Source organism: Chelonia mydas, chromosome 7 (assembly GCF_015237465.2).
Source record: "Chelonia mydas isolate rCheMyd1 chromosome 7, rCheMyd1.pri.v2, whole genome shotgun sequence".
In the NCBI taxonomy this organism is placed as follows: Eukaryota; Metazoa; Chordata; order Testudines; family Cheloniidae; genus Chelonia; species Chelonia mydas.
The window spans coordinates 96,076,127-96,096,900 of NC_057853.1; the positions used below are offsets into that span (position 1 = coordinate 96,076,127).

Genomic DNA, 20,774 nt, shown 5'->3' on the forward strand with positions numbered 1-20,774 from the left:
GTTGATAAAAAGGTAACCAGAGTCTTGTTAAAAGTGTTGCAATTTGATACAGAAATGAAGAAGTTTAGGCTCCATTCCTATGCAAATCCTTATGCACATGCTTAAATATACAAGTAGGAAGAGTCCCTTGGGGTGAGTCATCTGGGTTATTTAGAGTTTTTTTACTGTCACTTTTGTTTTCTACACAATAAATTCTCATTTGCATACATCTGATTTACACGCTTGTGTTTCACAGTAAATAGTATGAATGAGAAAGATGGTTTTGTGGTTAGGACACAGGAGTGGGAGTCAGCAGATGTGGGTTCTTTAGCTCTGCCAGAGGTCTCCTCTATGACCTGTGTAAAGCACTTTACATCTCAGTGTTTCAGCTTCCCCACCTGTAAAATGGGGATAGTAATATTTATCTACCTCATCTAATTTGTTACCATTTGTAAAGTGCTTTGAGATCCTTGTATAGTAGGTGCCTTAGGAATGAAAATTATTATTGTTCCTGTTTAATCATTCCATTTTTATAATACACACAAAAAAGTCACTTTTAAAGGTGACATGTAAAAGATTTTTTAAAAATTGATCCTGTGCCCTCTTTTTGCTTTTCTATGATGTATGAAGGCCTGAAAAGTTTTTGTTTGTTTGATAAGCACAATTTTTCTCTCCAATTTTTTTAACTTAGAAATATGCAGAGTTTAAATTCTGGTTTGGCTGGAGAACCTGGGAGAGGTGTAAGAGCAGGCAGAGGTAGGCCTGTAATGCTGAGGGTTGGGCGAAACCTTGTTGAAGCATGTAAGCATAACAGCCACTTCTCATCCAGGATAAATAGAAAAGCAGTTATGCTCCTTTATGGGATAGGTAGCTGAAACAATAGGAGCCACTGTTAATTCATTTTTTAACAAATTAAATAGGTATTAACAAAAGCAAAGAGTTTTAAGTGGCCTGACTAAATTTCTTTCCCTTAACAGCTTAAACTTAGTGAAAACTCAGACTCTGAGGGTATGTCTACACACAACCTGTGGCAGCAAGGCTCAGAGGCCAGGCTGACAGACTCGAGTAGGGGCGGTGGGTATCATAGGTCAGGGAAGGCTTAGCCTTCCCTGACCCAGCCTGTGGCCCTGCCCATGCTTTGCCCCCCCGAAGCCAGCAGAGGCTCAGCTCCAGCCGTGTCTGGAGTTCGGCTGGTGGCCAGGGTCTGGTCCAGCCGGGGCAGCTTGGGCTGGCCAGTGGGGGTCGGGCCAACTGGGGTGGCTTGGGCTGGCCCAGGGCTTGGGCTGGCCAGCCAGTGGGCCCATTGGCATGGCCTGGGGTGACTCGGGGGTTGGGGTGGATGCATGCAGAGAAGGGCACTGTGGGCAGACTGGGAAGTGGCAGGGTTATGGCTAATAAGTCTATGCTCAGAATGGATTCCAAAACCCCACAATAACAGGAGGAGAGAGACAGTGGGCCCCTTCTTTCAACCTTCTGTAAGCACTTCAGAATAAAGAACCTCTTTGGCAACAATGTCTGGAGAAAAATTTACTGATAAAGAACCTGGGTTCTTTTCCCAGGTCTGCTACTAGCGTGCTAGGTGCTTGGGTAAATTATTTCCCCTGTCTGTGCCACAGGCCCCCCTCTGTAAAATGTGGATAATGATACTGAGCTACCATGTAAAGTGCTGTGAAAAGCACTACGTAAGAGTAGTAGTAGTATTTCTACCAGGAAAGATGGTGAGATGGTGAAGCTTGCTCCGAGGGTATGTCTACATTGCAACTAGACACCCATGGCTGACCTGTGTCAGGTGATTTGGGCTTGCGGGGCTCAAGCCAAGGGGTTGTTTAATGGGGGGGTAGATGTTCCGGCTTGGGGTGCAGACTCTGCAACCCTCCCACTGTGCAGGGTCCGAGAGCCCCAGGCTCCAGCCTGAACCCAAATGGCTACACCGCAATTAAACAGCCCCTTAAGCCCAACCCCTGTGAGCCTGAGTCAGTTGGCGTGGGGCAGCTGCCGGTGTCTAATGGCAGTGCAGACATACCTTTAGAGTCATTTCTTCCTTTGCACTTTGACTGGACAAACACCACAGAACAAATAAGACTGGCAACATTATTGGCAGAATCTTATGACTTTAAAAGATATCAGTGTCCTCTAGGTGCACAGATGCACACAACAGCAAATTACAGTATATTGGTATTATTGCACAGTCTATATCTACATGGTCCCCAGCATTTGGGACCATAAAAGCACCTTAGCACATGCTTTTCATCTCTAGCTAAATCCACTCCTGGATTTGCTTTTCTCCAGACTGCAGCTTCTTGTGAGAAATACATAATGTACACTGATAATTCATCATCAGAACAAGCTGTCACTTTAATGATGTATTCATGTGATATATCATCATATATAGTGAAGCATACTGATGTAATCCAATGCCAATGCTGTCCAGGGAAGGAAAAATGGCGGAGCAGATTTAATAACCTGATCTAAAGCGGAGTCAGTTAATATTCAGCATCTGGAAAGCTACCTTTGCAGCATAAAACAGTGTAGAAATGTTGGCACATAATGACAGTAGCTTCTTGTAATATTTCTGGCATTTCATCACCAAGTAGTCAAACCAGTGCAGATTAATTCTACAGTCCAAAGCAGAAGCAAACAGTTAACTGGACAATTGATTTGAGAATTAAAGGAATAAGTTTTATGTCCAAGTTCATCTTTAGCAGTGTTCCAAATTTAAGCTGTTTAAAATAGACAAACCCAGCAAAATGTTTGTCACATTGGACATTAAAATGATTATAAAGTTATATATTAAAATTATTAGACAGATTCCAATTATTAATAATACTTAAGAAGAAAGTATCTTCAAAGTATTCAGCATAAACTTATTCAGCTGAACTAAAAAAGGTACTTTGCCAAATATATGAAAAAGTACATGGGGCAAGTACATAGGCTCCTCAGTTGATAGATGTCTAAATAAATGTGGCCGGATGGGAGCTGCAGGTGTCCAGCAACCTGTAAAAATCAGGATTTTTATTTATGTGCCTAAATACGGATTTTAGAAGCCTAACTTTAGGCACCCAAGTTTGAAATTTCTGGAATTGATTATGTTTATAAATCTATGTCAGAGAGTTCTTGTTGTTGTTGAGGCCTGATCCTGGGAGTTAGGCCACCAGGATTCAAAATGTTGGTCTATGAGTGATATTGAGTATATTTTATTTACTTGACTTTCATATACACCACTGTGCTTTATGTACATTTGGTTTGTGTATTTCAGTCTGCAGTTGTACAGATACACAGGAAAAGACTGCTGGGACCTTCGCCCAGCCAGCTATTGAGAACCTGGAAACATTAAAAGGAAAGGTGGTTTATGCGATAATGAAATGGATTAGGCATCATACACATCACATTTGTGATCCAAAAAAAGTCATAATCAGAAGACAGCCATGAAAATGTGCTCATTGTTTAGGAGGACATTTCTCTTTCATAAAGTGAGCTGTTAAATTAAATATGGACATGAATCACTTCATGTTGTTTCCAGTTCTGGAATCCTGTAGAGATAATTATCACCAAAGTAGTGTATGGCAGTTTAATCCTTGGCCCTTTAAATTCTAGGGATCCAAACATATGTCCAGGCTCAGTGATGATAATTCCTCTGGATGCATCAAAACCAGCTGTTGCCAAAACTTCAGACGTCATAGAGGGGAAATCATGCTTCCACAATATTCTTATTTATTTCATATCTATATAATGCATCTATTGATCAGCCTCATGGCACACTAACAATACACAGCAATAAAACATCAGTACCACACAAACGATAATCCAATGTTAGCAGTGCAACCAACTCGAATAAATAATAACACTGGGAGAGTTATAGGCATCCCCTTTAGCAAAGTACATTTAGAAAGAAATACTGTAGGTTAAATATGACCGGTCAGATCCATGGGTCTGATTGAGCTGTGGTTGGCATAGCATCCAAAGGGAGTGAGGGGAAAACATTGCTCTAAGCTATTTTACCACTCTTCTCATCTGAGTGCTAGCTGGAGGCTGTTTGGCCCTCAGTGTAAATTAGTGTAGCCTAAGGTCTGCTCTCAGTTACTCCAAGAGTAATAGTCCCTAGGGCAGGGGTCGGCAACTTTTCAGAAGTGGTGTACCTAGTCTTCATTTATTCACTCTAATTTAAGATTTCACGTGCCAGTAATACATTTTAATGTTTTAGAAGGTCTCTTCCTATAAGTCTATAGTATATAACTAAACTATTGTTGTATGTAAAGTAAATAAGGTTTTTAAAATGTTTAAATAGCTTCATTTAAAATTAAATTAAAATGCTGAGCCCCTGGACCAGTGTCCAGGACCCAGGCAGTGTAAGTGCCACTGAAAATAAGCTTGTGTGCCGCCTTTGGCATGCGTGCCATATGTTACCTACCCCTGCCCTAGGGATTGCTCTGCCAGAAAAGGATCACTGGAATGCCAAGTTCTCTTTCACCAACACACCCTCTATATTTGGGGTCCAAGAGCACGAGGTGTAGAGCCAATTATACCAGATTTATGCCTCCTCGGGAATTCCTCTATGTTCCTGTTAGGGCAACTTTCCAGCTGCTTTGCACCAGTTGAACAACAAAAAGCAGCCAGAAGAGGAGCTAAGAATTTGTTCCAGTATTTTCAAAAAGACAAACAGAGTGAAATCCTGCCCTATTAAAATCAATAATAAAACTCCCATTGACTTCAACAGGGCCAGGATTACCTGAGTTACTCAAAACCAAACAAACGTTACATTATTATTACAGTGAAATAATTTAAAAAATCTACTTTATTTTTTGTGTGCATTTTGTTATTTGTTTTTTTACTTCTGCTGTGGAGATATGTTTGTAGAAGATTATAATTTAGAGACACTCCTTCATAAGGGACTGTGTTGTGAGTATGGAAATTTGGAGATGTGTCCTGGAGGTAGGCAGGGAAGAGGAAGGGTAGTGGGAAGACCACATGTCTGTGTGTAGGAGCTCACTGCACAAGCTCTCCAGTTTGTTTTATTAAAGTTTTATTCCTTTCTCCTTCACTAGTTTGTTATTTAATGAACCCCAAGACTATTACATCTTCTACTTCATCTTTCACAGTGAAAGTAGATTAGTCAATTTCATCTTTCTGTTTCGTTTCACTTTCTGGCTCTCATGCACTACACATTCTTGCAATGACTGATTGCAAACAAACCATGTGGGGAACATTTATATCCCCAACAAACCATGCGATGTACATTAAATAAGGCCTGGGCTATAAACTGAATGTTGAAGATGAAAGAAATCTTGACTAACCAGCTACAAAGTTCCTGAATGAGGCAGGGTCCTGTGTAAAAATAGCATGTGATCATGTAATTAAAGATTGCATCGTAATGCATATGTACAAGGGGGCTGAATTAACTTTGCACAGAGAACCTTCAATCTGGCATTTCCTAACTTTTGAATGTTTTATTTTGCAACCTTAACATTCTTTTAACAGTTTTTCCAGATGTAATTATAATTATAATTATATGTGTTGAGAGACAGAAAACCTGAAACTTATATAGAAATTACAATAGAAATACCACAGGTAAGATTAAATATGGTTAAAAAAAAAAAAAAGAGAGAGAGGTTTAATGAATGGATCAGAGCTTGTTTTATGCACAGTCATAAAAGACCTTGAAAGTCAAAGTGTAGTGTAGTCTGGTTCCTTAAGTACTTGTTTATCTTTGTGAGAGCGGTCAGGGATGCTGGAACAATTTGTACAGTGGGGGTGCTGAGAGCCAATGAAACAAACTGTAAATCCTGTATATGAAGGAGCCACTTCAAGCCAGAGGGTACGACAGCATCCCTAGTTCCAGCACTTATGTCAGAGGTGCTACTTCTGTTCTGCCATATCCCCAGAAATGAGTATTTTTCATCTCTGCTAACCATCATCACCGCCTGAACTGACCACTCTTTGCTGCCCGTACAAAGACAGAACATGATTCATTTTTGTGCTAGTACATCTTTCCCACAATCCCCCTTGGAGATTTGGTACTCCTGAAAAGGGAATAAGAGAATATGAATTCACTTCTGTTTAAGCAGAAAATGTCAGAGAAGATACAAATAGAACCCACACAGTAATAAATAATCTCATTTATATTTGTTCAAAATCAAATGAAAAACACTGCTGAGTCTCTACCTCCCATTAATCAGAGTTATTGATCCAGAAGAGAACCACGCAAGACAAACCTCTCTTTGATAACTTTTAAAGCCTTTTAAGCTGCACATCACATGCAAGGCAAGAATGCATAAAGTCCACCTACACCAGTCCACCTGAAAATGTAAGAAATAGATCTTGTGAGATATGTCATTTTGCACCTAATTTGTGATCCTGGCTCAGTGCTTCAAAGAAGGGGGAGGGGAAACAAACAAACAAAAGACAAAGCTAGGTTCCTTTCTTAAATGTGCCCTAAAGAGAAGGTTTTTTTCCCTAATCCAAATTTGTCAATCACTCTAACTCTGTACAATCTATTAGTAATCAATGCTATAGGGTTTTACATATTGAAAGAATAATAGAAACAGTTGTTTATCCTCACCACACCTTGTGGTAGATGAGTACAGATATCTCCATTTACAGAGAGAAGTGGCTGCAAAGTAACACATAGCAAGTTGGTGACAGAGCCAGCATTAGACTCTGGACTTCCTCACTCCCATGATGGCTTGTATCTGCATGTTGGATATGAGCAAGAACTTCTCAAAAGGCAGTTCACCTCCACATTTGGTGTTAATCAAACTCTACACTCTCATAATTCTGTTATTTTCAATTCTATATTTACCTTACATTTTTCTAAATTTTGAAAAGTACCCACTGAAGTAAGACTTGTCTGAACTATTGATCACCCTTTACAAATATTGGGTATACGTTTAATAAGCTCATACCAGTTTTATTCAAGATCACATTTAGACCTAATCTACACAGTTGAAAGTATGCTAATAATAAAGTTTCTTTGAAGGCAATGAGAACTTTGCTTCACTGAGGACTGCAGAATAGGGCTCTGACTTTCACTTTTTAAAGATTAAGGGCAGTTTCATGTAGAGACTTGCCCAAATAAAGTAGCAAAAGTTTACCTTCACTGCTCAAGGTTCTTCTCTGTTAATTTAAATGGCAAAATTTAAAATTGAAAAATTGAAAAAAATGGCATTGACCTGGTATTTATTTAGTATGGAAACCACTTTATGTGCTAACCATAGTACCTAGAGGACAGTTTATAGATTTCAGACAATCAGCCTTGACTTTCCTGTTGATCTTCAGAACCTTGAAAATATATTGAGAGCAATGTGAAAACATAAAGAAGAATATTGACACTATCAAGGACAGAGAAATCCAGAGTGAGCTGCAGAAGGAAAACAACCTTCTGAAATATCATTAAAAGCAAGATGTTCCACATTCACTGGAAGTCTACTTACAAGACTTGATATTTACATAATTCCTGGGACAACAAAAGTGAGAGACTATAAATTAAACAATGCTGATGTTATCCCACTGAAATTTGATGCAGAGGAAACATAAGGTTCAAGTATCAAGATATTTTATTCTTTTGTCCCCTTTTCATAAAATCCAAGCTTTCAAACAAATGATAAAAAAAACAACCTCTACTTTCAGTTCCACTCATGTACATTCAAAGCAACTCTATGGACTTTATTTACACTGAATCTACATCAATGCAACTGACAGTAGATTGAGTGACATTTCTATTAAAAAGATGGACAAACAAGAGGCAAATTTGGCCCATAATGTTTGTGCAAATTAAGACTGTGCAGAGTGGAAAGAGGACACAAGGGTTTTTCCCCATTCGCACAAACGTGTGTAGGGGCCACACATAATGTGGCAGGGGAGTGCTGGTATTGTGCTTGGCAGTAGCCAGTGTCACAACTGGTGCTAGCATCTTCAGAGAAGGCAGGGAAAGGCAGAATGATGGTGGAGCTGTGGCCTTTTCCCACCTTTGCACCAGCCAAAATAGTGACTGGGTGCAGAGACAAGTGTATGCTGCACTGAGCAAAACAGCTTACAATGCAGATTTTACAACAACAGTAAACTAGCCATTTAAATAATCTGGCCAGACCCAAACTCTTATACATCTTTATGCACTAATGCAATTTATTTAGGCAATATCATTTAAGATTACAGTATGAACTATAAGTGTATTTAGAAGAACAAATTATTTTAATAATAGTCTTGAATTTAAAAATAACTAGTGCTCAGGTAAAAATAGTTGTGTTGACTTTATATGATCACTTTATATTTAAGTGATTAGTATACAAGTGCTTTGTATTTTCTCTTCAATGTTAGCATTTTTTAACGGCTAACTGTACATTGCTACACATTTAGTATATATGGAAACAGTGAACAGAATGATTAAACAACATTTTACAGTGTTAGCAGTCATACAAAAAAATGGGCCAAATTGCAATCTCATTTCTAACAGCGCCAATCCAGAGACATTCCATTGAAACTAAGCCCTGGTCTACACTGCAGGGGGATCGATCTAAGTTACGCAACTTCAGCTGAAGTTACGTAGCTGAAGTTACGTGAATAACGTAGTTGAAGTCAATGTACTTAGACCTATTCACCGCAGTGTCTTCACTACAGTGAATCGACTGCTGCCGCTCCCTCGTCGACTCCGCCTGTGCCTCTCATGGTGGAGGAATACCGGAGTCGACAGGAGAGCACGCGGGGTCGATTTATTACATCTAGACTGGATGCGATAAATCGACCTCCACTGGATCGATTGCTGCCCGCTGACCCAGCAGGTAGCGTAGACATACCCTAAGGGAGTTACTCTGGACTGTACACTTGTGTGAGAGCAGAACTTGACTCAGTAGGTATTGAATCCTTATTATTAATCAGTATTTGATTCCAAAATACGAACATGTAAAACTGTATGTATCCAGGAGCAGATTAAGACATGATCAAACTGGGCCGCATATTCTGAAGTACCAGCAATACCAGCCACTCCTGGATTCTGTTTGCTAGCAACCCTTTCCTCTCTGTCCTCTCCATCCTCTTCCTCGAAAAAAAATTCCTCTACAGGACACCCCAGAGGTTTGCACCTCATTTTCCTCACAGGAACCCCTCCTCCCACCAACCGTGAATTCAACTCTTCCCCATCTAGCACTGCTTCCTGCCACCAGAGAGCTGTTTCATGACCCTGATTTTGTGCCCCAGTAGCAGGCCATATTTCAATCAAACTGTAATCACAGACATTTGGAGTTCAGGTAAGTTTTAAATTTACACCCTAAAGCTGGAGAAAGGTGAAAAACCCCAGAGAGGCATGGAGTGCAGCGGAAAGACAAATGACTCCAGAAACAAGGAGAGGAGGCTGAGAGGGGAGAAGCCAAAGACCAGACAGGGAGGGAAGACTTGTATTTCAATATATAAAATGAAAAAACAGACATAATGTTCAGAAATTATCCACTGTTTCCTTCTGGGGTTCTCGTGATATTAAAGGGTCATTAGCACCATTTTAAATACTAAAGACTTCTACATTTAGGAGACTCCTGGGCATTAGTACAATAAATAATGGGGATTTTGCTTTGAAAAGAAAGGCAGAAGGTCTTCATACACTATTGCATTACTCCAGTTTTACATCTAGGTAACTCCACAGATTTCAATGGAGTAACACTCCTATACAATTGGTGTCACACTGTGGTGATTCAGGCTCAAGTGTTTTATTTTTACCTTTTCTCTTTCTCTCCTTTGGGAGGCCCCACTTTCTGGCTGCAGCCTGATATTGAAGGGATTAGATTTCAGAGGATGGCAGCTCTGAAGGCATTTAGCCGCAGCCTGAGATAATCTGTCACTTGCTTCCCCTTCACCAGCAGGGTGAGCCAGACCCTGACAAAGCAAGGGAGCTACTTAGAGGAATTTGCTGGGGTACTACAGACACAACTGCTGGGAGATTGGGGAAGGAATTGATTGATAATAGGTCCATTCAAAAGGACTGACTCCAGCCCTACTCCCTTCTTCCTCACTTCCCTACAGCTGGCTTTTTTGGTTGTCCCTTGTCCTCCCTATCCCAATCACTATCCCACCTATCTCCCATACAGGAGTGCTCTTCTCCCCTACTCTTGCTATACTCTTGGCTTCCTGCTCAGCTGCTTTCTATTCCTGGCTACAATGCTCTTTTAGAAGTCTTTCCTCCAGTCTTTTCCTGTCTCCTCTCCACTCATTCAAATGGGGAGGGGGGAGAGGGAAGAGGGGGGTCACTAGCTATAGCAGAATATTCCCAACACTTCTCCTTCTCCTGCTTCCTTCAGTGGTTCCCTTGCTGTTAGCTCCCACTGTCTGCAAACAGGATCCAAGCCCTACATCATTGTGCTGGAGACAGAAAGTGATGCCACCTAGGGGAAAGAAAGTTGAAAATAAAATACTTAAATATTTTATTCATTGAAGAAAAATAAACAAACAGTCATATTTCTAGTGCCCAGGATCTTCCTGCATTTGAAAAGTATCCTTAGATAGCAGAGCCGCACTATAACAATTACTCATGTGGTGGCTATGACACCAGAATCCCCTGATGCAACTGCAGCCTTAAGATATAGTGCATAGTTGGGGATACATTATTCTTTACATTATTAATTTATATAGCACTGTAGGTGGTCATGGTATTTTAACTTCATAAACATACAAATAAAAAAAGTTTCTTGCCTCAAATAATGTACAATGTAAAGGACAATTCTGCAATTCCCACCTAGGCAAAACTTCAACTGAAGCATATTTCAATAGGTGGTTTGTTTGAGTAAAAATTGCAGAATGGGATCTTAAGAAGGTCAAAAAGAAATAGTAAAAGAAACACAATATAACACCCAAAACACTTTATAACCATGTAAATATAAATCTACTGAAATTATGTTAGTTGAGTGGGCAAGATAGAATGATTTATTATCATTCTAATTTAAAACTTTGTTAAACACAATCAACAAGAATAGGTAATAAAAGGAGCACTTCTAAAGCCTACTGAAAAGGAGCTTTCCAATACAGATGGATACTGTAAGACAAATGTTCTTGAAAGAATTTCAGGCAATTAAAATTTCATGGTAGAAAAGATATTCTGAGGCTGCATTCTCGGTGAATCAGGAACAGGCTCGCCTGTGAAGGCAGTAAACCGATACTCCTGCTGAAGTTCTTGTTTGACTTGTGCTAGCTCAGCCTGAAGCTTTTCAGCCTATGATAAAAAATGAAATAAAATCACCAGAAAAAGTTTTTAAAAAGTCTAATTTATCTGAATAATATTATATATTTAACTGAAGAAGGAACTGCATAGATTTATCGGGCCAGGTTTTCAGCAGGATATCTAAACATTTTCCATTTGTGTGCATGCAAAACTGCATACACACATCCATGCACCTACACTTCGCAGATAGAACACCTGTGTATACACTTTAAAAATGGCTTGTGTGCCAATGTTAAGAGTTTGCAACCACAAAAGTCAAACATGGATTTGCAGATGTGAATTCTAATATTTAAGTATGTGCTTGCATTAGACAAGTTCAAACGAGCGCATACAGGTTTTTGCACCTGCAAAGTGTGGGTGCAAGTATGTGCATAGGCAATTTTGCATGCACACAAATAGAGGCTATGGCTGAAAATCAGGCCTATGATGATATGCATGATTCCTGTTAACAATAAACGTTATTTCTAGGTATTTTAATCCTCACACTGATACATACATTTACTCCTTTGCCAGTATAAGAAAAAGCAGGATTCATATTCCTACATATATATTATTCTTTAAATTGTAGTAAATCCTGAATTTTGAAGGAAATTCATGGTAGATGTTATAAATCTTCATAAAGTTTTTCATTCTTTAAAGATAGTACCTCACTTTTTGATAACATTTTCTTCCCTTTTGCTGTTAAGCACATCTTGAATTTTGTAAAGTGTAATGAAATGGATGGTTTTAATATGCCAGTGTAATACATCTGTAGGTTTCACAAATTCTTAGGTCTGGTCTACATTGGGGGGTGGGAGGGGAGATGCGATAAATCAACCCCTGCTGGATCGATCGCTCCGGAGGTAAGTGTAGACATTTCCTTAGACTCTCATCTTGCAAAGAATTATGCACTCACTTAATCTACAAAATTTATAGTGAAGTACATGTGCAAATCTTTGCAGGATTGGGACCTTGGCAATCTATTCCAAAATAGTCTTTTAAAAAATCTTATAAAAACCTATAAAAAATTAAACTAAATATATATAGAAACTTGGAAAATGAACTATTTGATTTAAATCAGCATATAGCAATCCCTCACATAAATGAACAAACAGACAATCTGGATTCGCCTAGCCTGCAGTTGCAGAATCAGTCACTGGTTAAAGAATTGTTTTGGAACTGCTGGATTTTACTGAATACAGAAAACAAATTAAAAAATACAATAGTCTAAATGAAAAATAGAGGCCTATTTTATCATGAAGCATCTCATTCTGATTTTGGCTAAAATGTGATATTACCTAACCAATCAGGCCACTTATTTAGATGTCTAAATATGGACTTCTAAGTCCATATTTTAACTGTAGGTTCCCATTTCTGAAAATTTTGGATTTCACCTTTATAGCTACATGACAATCAAGGTGCCACAAGTACTCCTTTTCTTTTTGCAAATACAGACTAACACGACTGTTACTCTGAAACATGACAATCATAGAGGAACTTGCACAGCACATGGTAGCTCTTATAATATCAAAATATCTACATCACTTGTAGTTGCATTCACCTTTTACCATCTATTATGTCTTTCTTGGACTCTTTCCTCTATCTTGTTCCAGATTTTAGCATCAATCTTAATGAAACTGCAACTTTCTATACACAATCATTGAATTATGCAATAATAATCTTAATGTAAAGTGACCAAAGTCAAATGTGAAATTAGTATTTTTAATACAAAGCGTTTGGTGCCTGAGGATTTGATCAAATTAATGAAAAGCAAATTAAACCAATGACTGAATTAAGTGCAGGGCACTGTATGTCAAAGTGAAGCTATGACACTTACAATTTCAAAGTCTTGTTTTGCTCTCTGCATTTCCTCTTGGGGTGTCCCTTTTGACTTTTTTCTTCTTTCTTTCATCATTTGTGTATGTTGTTTGATGCGTTGTTCCAATTCTTTTACTCTGAAGGGTCTGAATAAACAGGATAAAAATAGATTGGAAGTGCAAAGGTTCAATTAATATAAAAGAACCAGAAAACTAGTTTTAAACCTTTGCTGCATCTAAACATAATCCAGGGGAACAAAAACAAAAGTTCAGTTCTCTTTGCATTGGTTAATATGGAGTTGTGCGATTGCATTATGTTATACTCTTCAATTACGTAATCACATACTATTTTATTCCACAGGGCCCCAGCTCATTCAGCATACAGGATGGATGGTGCTCTGAGGATGAATCAGGGTTATGTAGGCTGTTGTCTGCAAAAGCCCTGTCTCCTTTGTTGCAGAAGTTGGAAAGTGTGCAGTGAATGAGGCAAGGGACTGCAGGAATAGAAAGGGTGGTTTCATAGTTCAAGCAGTTGAATGCTGCCCTAGAGAAATGAATTTGCCTCTGCCATAGAGTTCCTATGTAATGCTGGTCAAGTCACTTAAACCAAAACTTTTTAAAGCTGGCCTATAACTTTGTGTTTGTCATTTTCTGGGTGCCCAGCTTGAGGCCTTGGGGTCTGATTGGCTAAGCGCTGACAGCTGCAACTGAAGTCATAAGCAGCTGTGCTTTGAACATGTAAAGTGCTATGAAATGCTAAGTACTCTGAAAATTCAGGCTGTAGGTGCCTCAGATTGGACTCTCAAAATTAGTGGGCATTTTGATTTTAATCTCTCTGTGGCTCAGTTTTCTATCTGTTAAATGGAACTAATAATAACACTTCACCACACAATGGTGTTGAGAAAACAAATTCATTACGGGTTTGTGAAGCACTGAAATACTATAGTGATGAGCACCGAATAGCAGCCCATGAGGAAATCAGTAATTCTATCTTCAGAGCAGGGTTTGAATAGTATGCAGTAGATAAGACATGGGACCACGCTCTGAACAACGAAGATAAAACAAACTATTAATTAGCTGATCATTTAGTGAGCACTGTCCATTCTGTGCACCAACTGAGGGAGGGGTTACATGGGGTAAAAAAAATGTGTGATTATGTAGTTGAAGGCTGTCATAATGCATATGCATAAGAGGGACAATTAAAGTTGCGCAGGCAACATTAATTCTGCCATTTCCTAATTTTTGAGTGCTTGACTTTGCAATGCAGTTTTTGGTGTGTAACTATATATAATTAAAATTAGTTTGAAGAACTTTTAAATAAAGATAAAAGAACTGAAGGCTTTAGAACTCTGAGGACCTTAATGCTATAGGAGCTTAGTTTCATAGCACACTTTTAAAATGACACTGGTTTCATTGTTTTATTGTTTCTTTGTTTTATTATACAGGAGCATTAGAATATATGTGTATGTGGCTCAACCCCCTCTTGGGAGTAAATTACCATTTCAGTCGATGCTGCTGCAAGAGAGGGCAGCATAAACTGCCTGAACACAAAGGCCTGAATGCCCAGGGTAGAGTGGTGAATAACAGGAGAAACTGTATCTTCTTGAAGGCTTCCAGGAGTGAGGGAGGGAATTGAGGGAATTGAGAAGAAACACCCATGTTCCCAGACCAAAGTAATTCAGATAAGCATGCAAACTTTTATCCCAGTTTAACCTTTTGAGAGTTGGCTATCAATTAGTTGGGATCCTTTCAGCCCAGATGACAGACGACAAGGACCATTTACATTCAATCCCTGCCCAGTTCTCTGGCCCACATTCATTGCCTTAACATGTACAAAGATAGGTGCATAAAGCTTGGTCTACACTAGGAACTTATGTTGATATAACTATGTTGCTCAGGGGTGTGGATTTTCCACGACCTAGTTATACCAACCTAACCCCCTGAGTAGACAATGCTATGTTAACAGGAGGCTTTCTCCAGTGATCCTCGCTACCGCATCTTGGGGAGGTGGAGTACCTGCGGTGACTGGAGAAGCTCTCCTGTTGGTATAGGTAGTGTCTTCACTAAGTGCTAGAGCAGCACAACTGCACCAGTGCACTTGTGCTGCTGCCGCACTGTAAGTGTACACAAGCCCTTAGTACAATATCATTATTATTATGACCACATGTTATTGCAGTTGCACTATACATGAAGGATTCTGAAATGGATGCAGCTCAGATGCAGATCCAATCTTGAAGAGAGAATAACTGTTCTTTTCATGAACCATTTTTAGCCGTTAAGAACTAGATTTTATTTTTTACTAGGCGAGTTAATTTTGTTCTATAAAGATGAAAGATGTTTCTGTTATGTGGAACAGCAAAGCAATCTATTTATATCTTCACACTCATAAAACAGAAGGATGCCCCCCACAGTGTTTTCTAAGAACAAATATTAAGGTTTATGGTATTTGTTACTAACCTTGCAGCTTCAGCATTTCTTATAGAATTTACTTTCAACATTCTTCTCACATGTTCACTTTTTTCAGGCGTGCGTTTCTTTAGGTTTTCACATCCTTCTCTCGTGCTGTGATAATTGATGTTATCAGTAGCATATGGTGCACTTTTTGATATCTATAAAAAAGTGCAACATAATATGGGACGGGCACATTTCATGGAAAGGCAACATCAATTAAAAACTATTTCAGTACTGAGATTAAGCGTCTGTGGAAAGCTATTTTTTTAAAATCATGCCCAGTGATCACCACTGCAAAATATTTTTAAAATGGGTAAACATTTTTTGTTGAGTGGTTGGTGGTTATTTGAGACACCAGAAATGCAACAAAGTCTTTCCTACAAACATTATGCTTGATAGGGAGGGTTTCTCTAACAATCCTTAGGATTGATTTAATATTGTGGAGACATTTTCCATATTTTTAACTCCTCTTTTAATTTATTATGAAAATTATTCCATTACTACAAGAGGAGGATTATCTACAGTGTTCAGTGCACCAAGTATCAAGACTGTGAGAAGAAAGGTTTGGTTTAAACAACATCTCTTATGGATTATTTTGTCTATGATAAGGAAATTAAATAATTGCAAGGGAGATTTTCAAAGACACAAAAGGCACCCAACTCCCATTGTAAAGCAATTTCATGATACAACCAAGTCCCATGTGTGCACTGAAAATCTTCCTCTACATGTAGAGTATACAGTATACATATATCCATAAAAGAAAGCTCTTTCAGTCTCTAAAAATATAGGGAAGTTACTTACCATGTATAGTAACTGGAGTTCTTTGAGATGAATTGTCCACATGCAAATTCCACTGCTAGTGCGCAGATGCCTTATGTGCTAGAGATCTGAGTTATTTTGGCTAGCAGCACCTATAGGGTGTGCATACACTCTTTATCCTCTCTGAAGGCATTCAGTTCCTTCTCACTGTAGCATCTCTTATAATAGGACTCCAAGGAAGAGGGGATGGAAGTGCAGGTTGCGGAACGTGCATATGGAGAACATATCTCAAAGAACTACAGTTACTGCACACAGTAAGGCCATATTTACACTAGCACTTATGTCAGCAAAACTTTTGTCGCTCAGAGGTGTGAAAAAAAAACACAATGACCAACGCATGATGGCAGCCATTTCCATTGATCTGGCAGCCATATCTGCTGTACCAGTGCTGATTGGAGGCTCATTCTGGCTATGAGCTGGCCCTCATTAACTAGTGACACAAATGCTGGAAATGGCCCAACTTGATGATCACTTTAGATAAGCTATTACCAGCAGGAGAGTGGGGTGGGAGGAGGTATTGTTTCATGGTGTCTGTGTATATAATGTCTTCTGCAGTTTCCACAGTATGCATCCGATGAAGTGAGCTGTAGCTCACGAAAGCTCATGCTCAAATAAATTGGTTAGTCTCTAAGGTGCCACAAGTCCTCCTTTTCTTTTAGTGACACAAAGTCCTCATAAGTGTTGTGGGAAAAGTTGTCGACAAAGGGAAGCAGCCTCGTATGTATGCAAAAGTCATATCCAGCTAATATGGCCTGATAACTGGCTACACAGAATTGCAGGCTTGCTGAGGAGTAGGCTTTCCAGCCAAATAAATCTGGGCTCGTTGGCTCTTTTTCCTGTGGTGTGGATCTGAATTGTTTTGCCTTTTCATTTTCTGCTGTGACGACAAGGGAGGATGGGATAGGATGCGTGTAAAATAATTTTGCACCCATAGAAGGCACTTGATATTTCTTGTCTGGATGTCTGTGGGATGTAGGTGGTGCCAAAGCAGGTGTCTGCCACAAAATTCTGGCTGGATGTATAATGTCCTCATTAACTGGGAGGGCCATCTTCCCTACTGCGGAGCCTTGAAATATGTCTATCAGTTTATATGTCTGTTCTTCCACTGCCTCAACAGGGATTTGGAGGATCTTGGCCATCCTTTTAATGGGTCTTATAGTTGTTCATTTGTGGGGCCAGTACCTCCTCCTCTACTTGTGGTTGCGTAGGTACTGGAAGAGGGTGGTGGGGCATCTCAATGTGTGGTGCTTTGGAGGGGGCAGCTTTCTGGTGGCATGGTTGCTCTCTGGGGCTGAAGTTGCTCTGAGCTGACCAGGGTCCCCAGCAAGGCCACATGGGCATTGGTGGGTAAGACCCTGGTGGAGCCTGGATTCTGTAGGTCCCAATATCTTTCCTGTGAGGTGTGTCTGGATCCTCTATAAGAAGGCGACAGTCTGGGTAAGTATATTGTGGGGTGGAATTTCTCATCCCCCAGTTCTGAAGATGATTCTGAGGAGAATGCATAGCTCAGATCCATGATGGTGCTGTGGCCTTCAGAGTGTTAGGGACTAATGGTGACACACTACTAGATAGAGTCAGGGCTGACTGTAGTGCAGAAGTCAACAACAAGGAATATTGTGATTCTTGGTGAATCTGCAGGTCCATTGATGCCAAGCATGGCAGTGTGGATAGCTGCGTGGGAACCAGGTTTTGTCAAGGTGGTGTAGGAATCTCTGCAACAGTGACAGTGCACTGTCCTGACTGGCTTGGTTCCAGAAGAGTTGGTGCGGGGCCATTGAGGTAGACTGTGTTGGGGTTAGTGCCATTCTTTTTCCTAAGGTTCCAGTTTCAAGTACCAAATGCTTTGGTCCTGTATGGTTGGAACAGGCTCAAGGCTGAGCTTCAGTGGGAACCATTCTGAACAGCGAAATCTGTGTTCAGTGCTATAAGGAGGTTTTCCTATTAGAGGATGCCTTGGTAGGTGACCTGCCCCTCAGACTTCTAGCTCCCTGTGGTCTATCTGGGGATGATGCCATCATTGTAGTTGCAATTTGAGTCAGAGCTCTCAAAGGCAAAGAGCCCACACTCTGATTCAAGAGGTTCCTGTACATGGGGGTCTAGTGAGCCCAGTTCAGAAGCAGGGCTCATTGACTTGGTCATTAGGAAGACCTGAAGGTGGGCCGCTCTGTCCTTTCTAGCTCAGTAGCTGAAGGACTTGCAGATCACACCTTTACTGGGAATGTGCGATTCTCCCAGACAATAGAAGCACTTTGAGTTTCTGTCCGCCTCTGGGATGCTCCCTTACATAAGAGGCAGTGTTTAAACCCAGACAAACCAGATAATGCTATACTGAATGGGCAAGTTCTCACAACTGAAGATTTAAACAGGCAACTAAACAACTAAAAAGACTAACTATACTATAAAACTAACTGTAAAACTATTAGCTAAAGCCATAAGGAGAGGATAGGCTCCATCTCTAACCCATGAGGCAGGAAGAGGAACTGAATGGTAGTGGGCGTGCCTTGTCCTTATATGCCCTTGCAGAGGAGCAAGAAGACTGAAGAGCACATGCATACACTAGGGGTACTGCTGGCCAAAAAGACTCCGACCGCTAATGCACAAGGTGACTGCGCACCATCAGTGGAATGTGCATCTGGTCAATTACTCAAAGAAGAAAGTAAGATTATTTCTTCCTTAGATTTGACCTGTATTAAATATAAATATTAATTTCCCACTTAAAATTAATCCAGGCTACAGATAAACCTTGTAAAGCAAATCATGAACGGAACATTTTTTTAAATGTAATCTGTTCATAAAGAGAGAAACAAACTTTTAGGATGAAATCCTGGCTCCACTTCAGTCAAAGGCAAAGCCCCCATTCCCTTCAGTCAGGCCAGGATTTCACCCCTTATTCTCTTAACATCACTGATGATATACAAACATTTTTCAAATATTGCTTCTTTTTGAAAAAATGTATGTGAATTTAAGATTTATGAAGGTGGTATCTTGTCTGATAGGAGACTCATGTACTCTTTGGTTTCATAACAGGTACAAAACAAGCAGTTGTAGTACAAGCTGTCTCACACAAAGTCATATTCCTCAAATCATGATTTGGAGTGTTCATATTTTACTAAGGAAGCACCCATTCTCCTCTATTTTAGACAAGTGATACTCAGACAGAGGCTCAAGAGCTGCAAGTGTCTCTTTAATGTGTCTCCCGCAGTTCTTTGCAGTACATGATATTAAAACACTCTGTGAATTAGTTATTAACCAATCAGGATACTTTTACTATGTTCCTAACCAACTGCAGTTGATAAAATAATACCTGGTCAGTCATTTGGCTGTGAGAATAATATATACACATATAAAGAGATATATGTATATAAAAATGGTAAATGAAACTATGAATTCACACTACTGTGGCTCTTTTGGATAATGTTGATTGCTAATTGGGCTCCTGAACCACTGAGGTCTGAGTATCACTGTTTTAGAGGTTCACGGTGAAATTCTGGTCCCACTAAAGTCAATAGGAACTTTTGCCATTGACTTCAATGGGGCCAAACTCCTCTTGACTTCAGCGGGACCCGGATTTCACCCCAAGGGCTAGATTCACAAAGGGGATTTACACACTTACTTGCCAACATTTAGACACCACTAGGATTCACAAAACCACAACACAGCTGCCTCCTAACCATGTACTGTAGTGCCTAAATTCATAGGCACCTAAGTTTCTACCGGTAAAGTACCCGGTGGGCATACATACAGCTGCTTAAATCCTGATTTTGCCAAGCTGCTCAGTGCCTAAGCCCCAGTGGGATTCACAAAGTAGGTGCTTCCCCCACCCAGCTCACCTATAGCCCTCATCCATTAGCATGCCTACCCACACAAAAGACAGCAAAGTGGTGGTGCTGCCCCTTCCAATCCACTAGTCAGAGCATTTCTCCCCAGGATGTGGGAGACCCAAGTTCAAAACCCCACTTTGCCTGATTAAGAGTAGGGACTTGATCTTGAATCTCCCACTTCCACAGAAGTGCCCTAACCACTGGTCTATGGGCTTGTCTACATTACTCGCAGGCTTGACGGGCAGCCATCGATCCAGCAGGGGTCGATTTATCGCGTCTAGTCTAGACGCAATAAATCAACAGTTGAGTGCTCTCCCGTTGACTCCGGTATTTCAACAGAGTGAGAGGCACAGGCGGAGTTGACGGGAGAGAGTCAGCGGTTGACTCACCGTACTGAAGACACCGCGGTGAGTAGATCTAAGTATGTCGACTTATTCATGTAGCTGAAGTTGCGTAACTTAGATTGACTGCCCCCCCCCCCGCCAGTGTATACCAGGCCTTTAGGAGCATATTGTAGGGTGGGTTTCAGAGTAGTAGCTGTGTTAGTCTGTATCCGCAAAAAGAACAGGAGTACTTGTGGCACCTTAGAGACTAACAATTTTATTAGAGCATAAGCTTTCGTGGGCTACAGCCCACTTCATCGGATGCACAGAATGGAACATATAGTAAGAAGATATATATATACATACACAGAAGGTGGAAGTTGCCATACAA

The 20,774-nt window shown here is 40.1% G+C and overlaps 1 protein-coding gene across 1 annotated transcript in view; it reads right to left on the bottom strand.

The window, feature by feature from the left end:
* Positions 1-5,616: 5,616 nt before the first annotated feature.
* Positions 5,617-20,774, bottom strand: part of LRRC27 (leucine rich repeat containing 27) — a 56,121-nt gene continuing 40,963 nt past the window's right edge. Inside the window, exons 9-11 of the mRNA XM_037905349.2 lie at positions 15,427-15,578; positions 12,990-13,116; positions 5,617-11,164 (exon numbers count right to left, since the gene is read on the bottom strand). Of these exons, the coding sequence (XP_037761277.1) occupies positions 11,024-11,164; positions 12,990-13,116; positions 15,427-15,578 (420 nt within the window). The 3' untranslated portion in view covers positions 5,617-11,023. The remainder of the gene's footprint in view (positions 11,165-12,989; positions 13,117-15,426; positions 15,579-20,774) is intronic.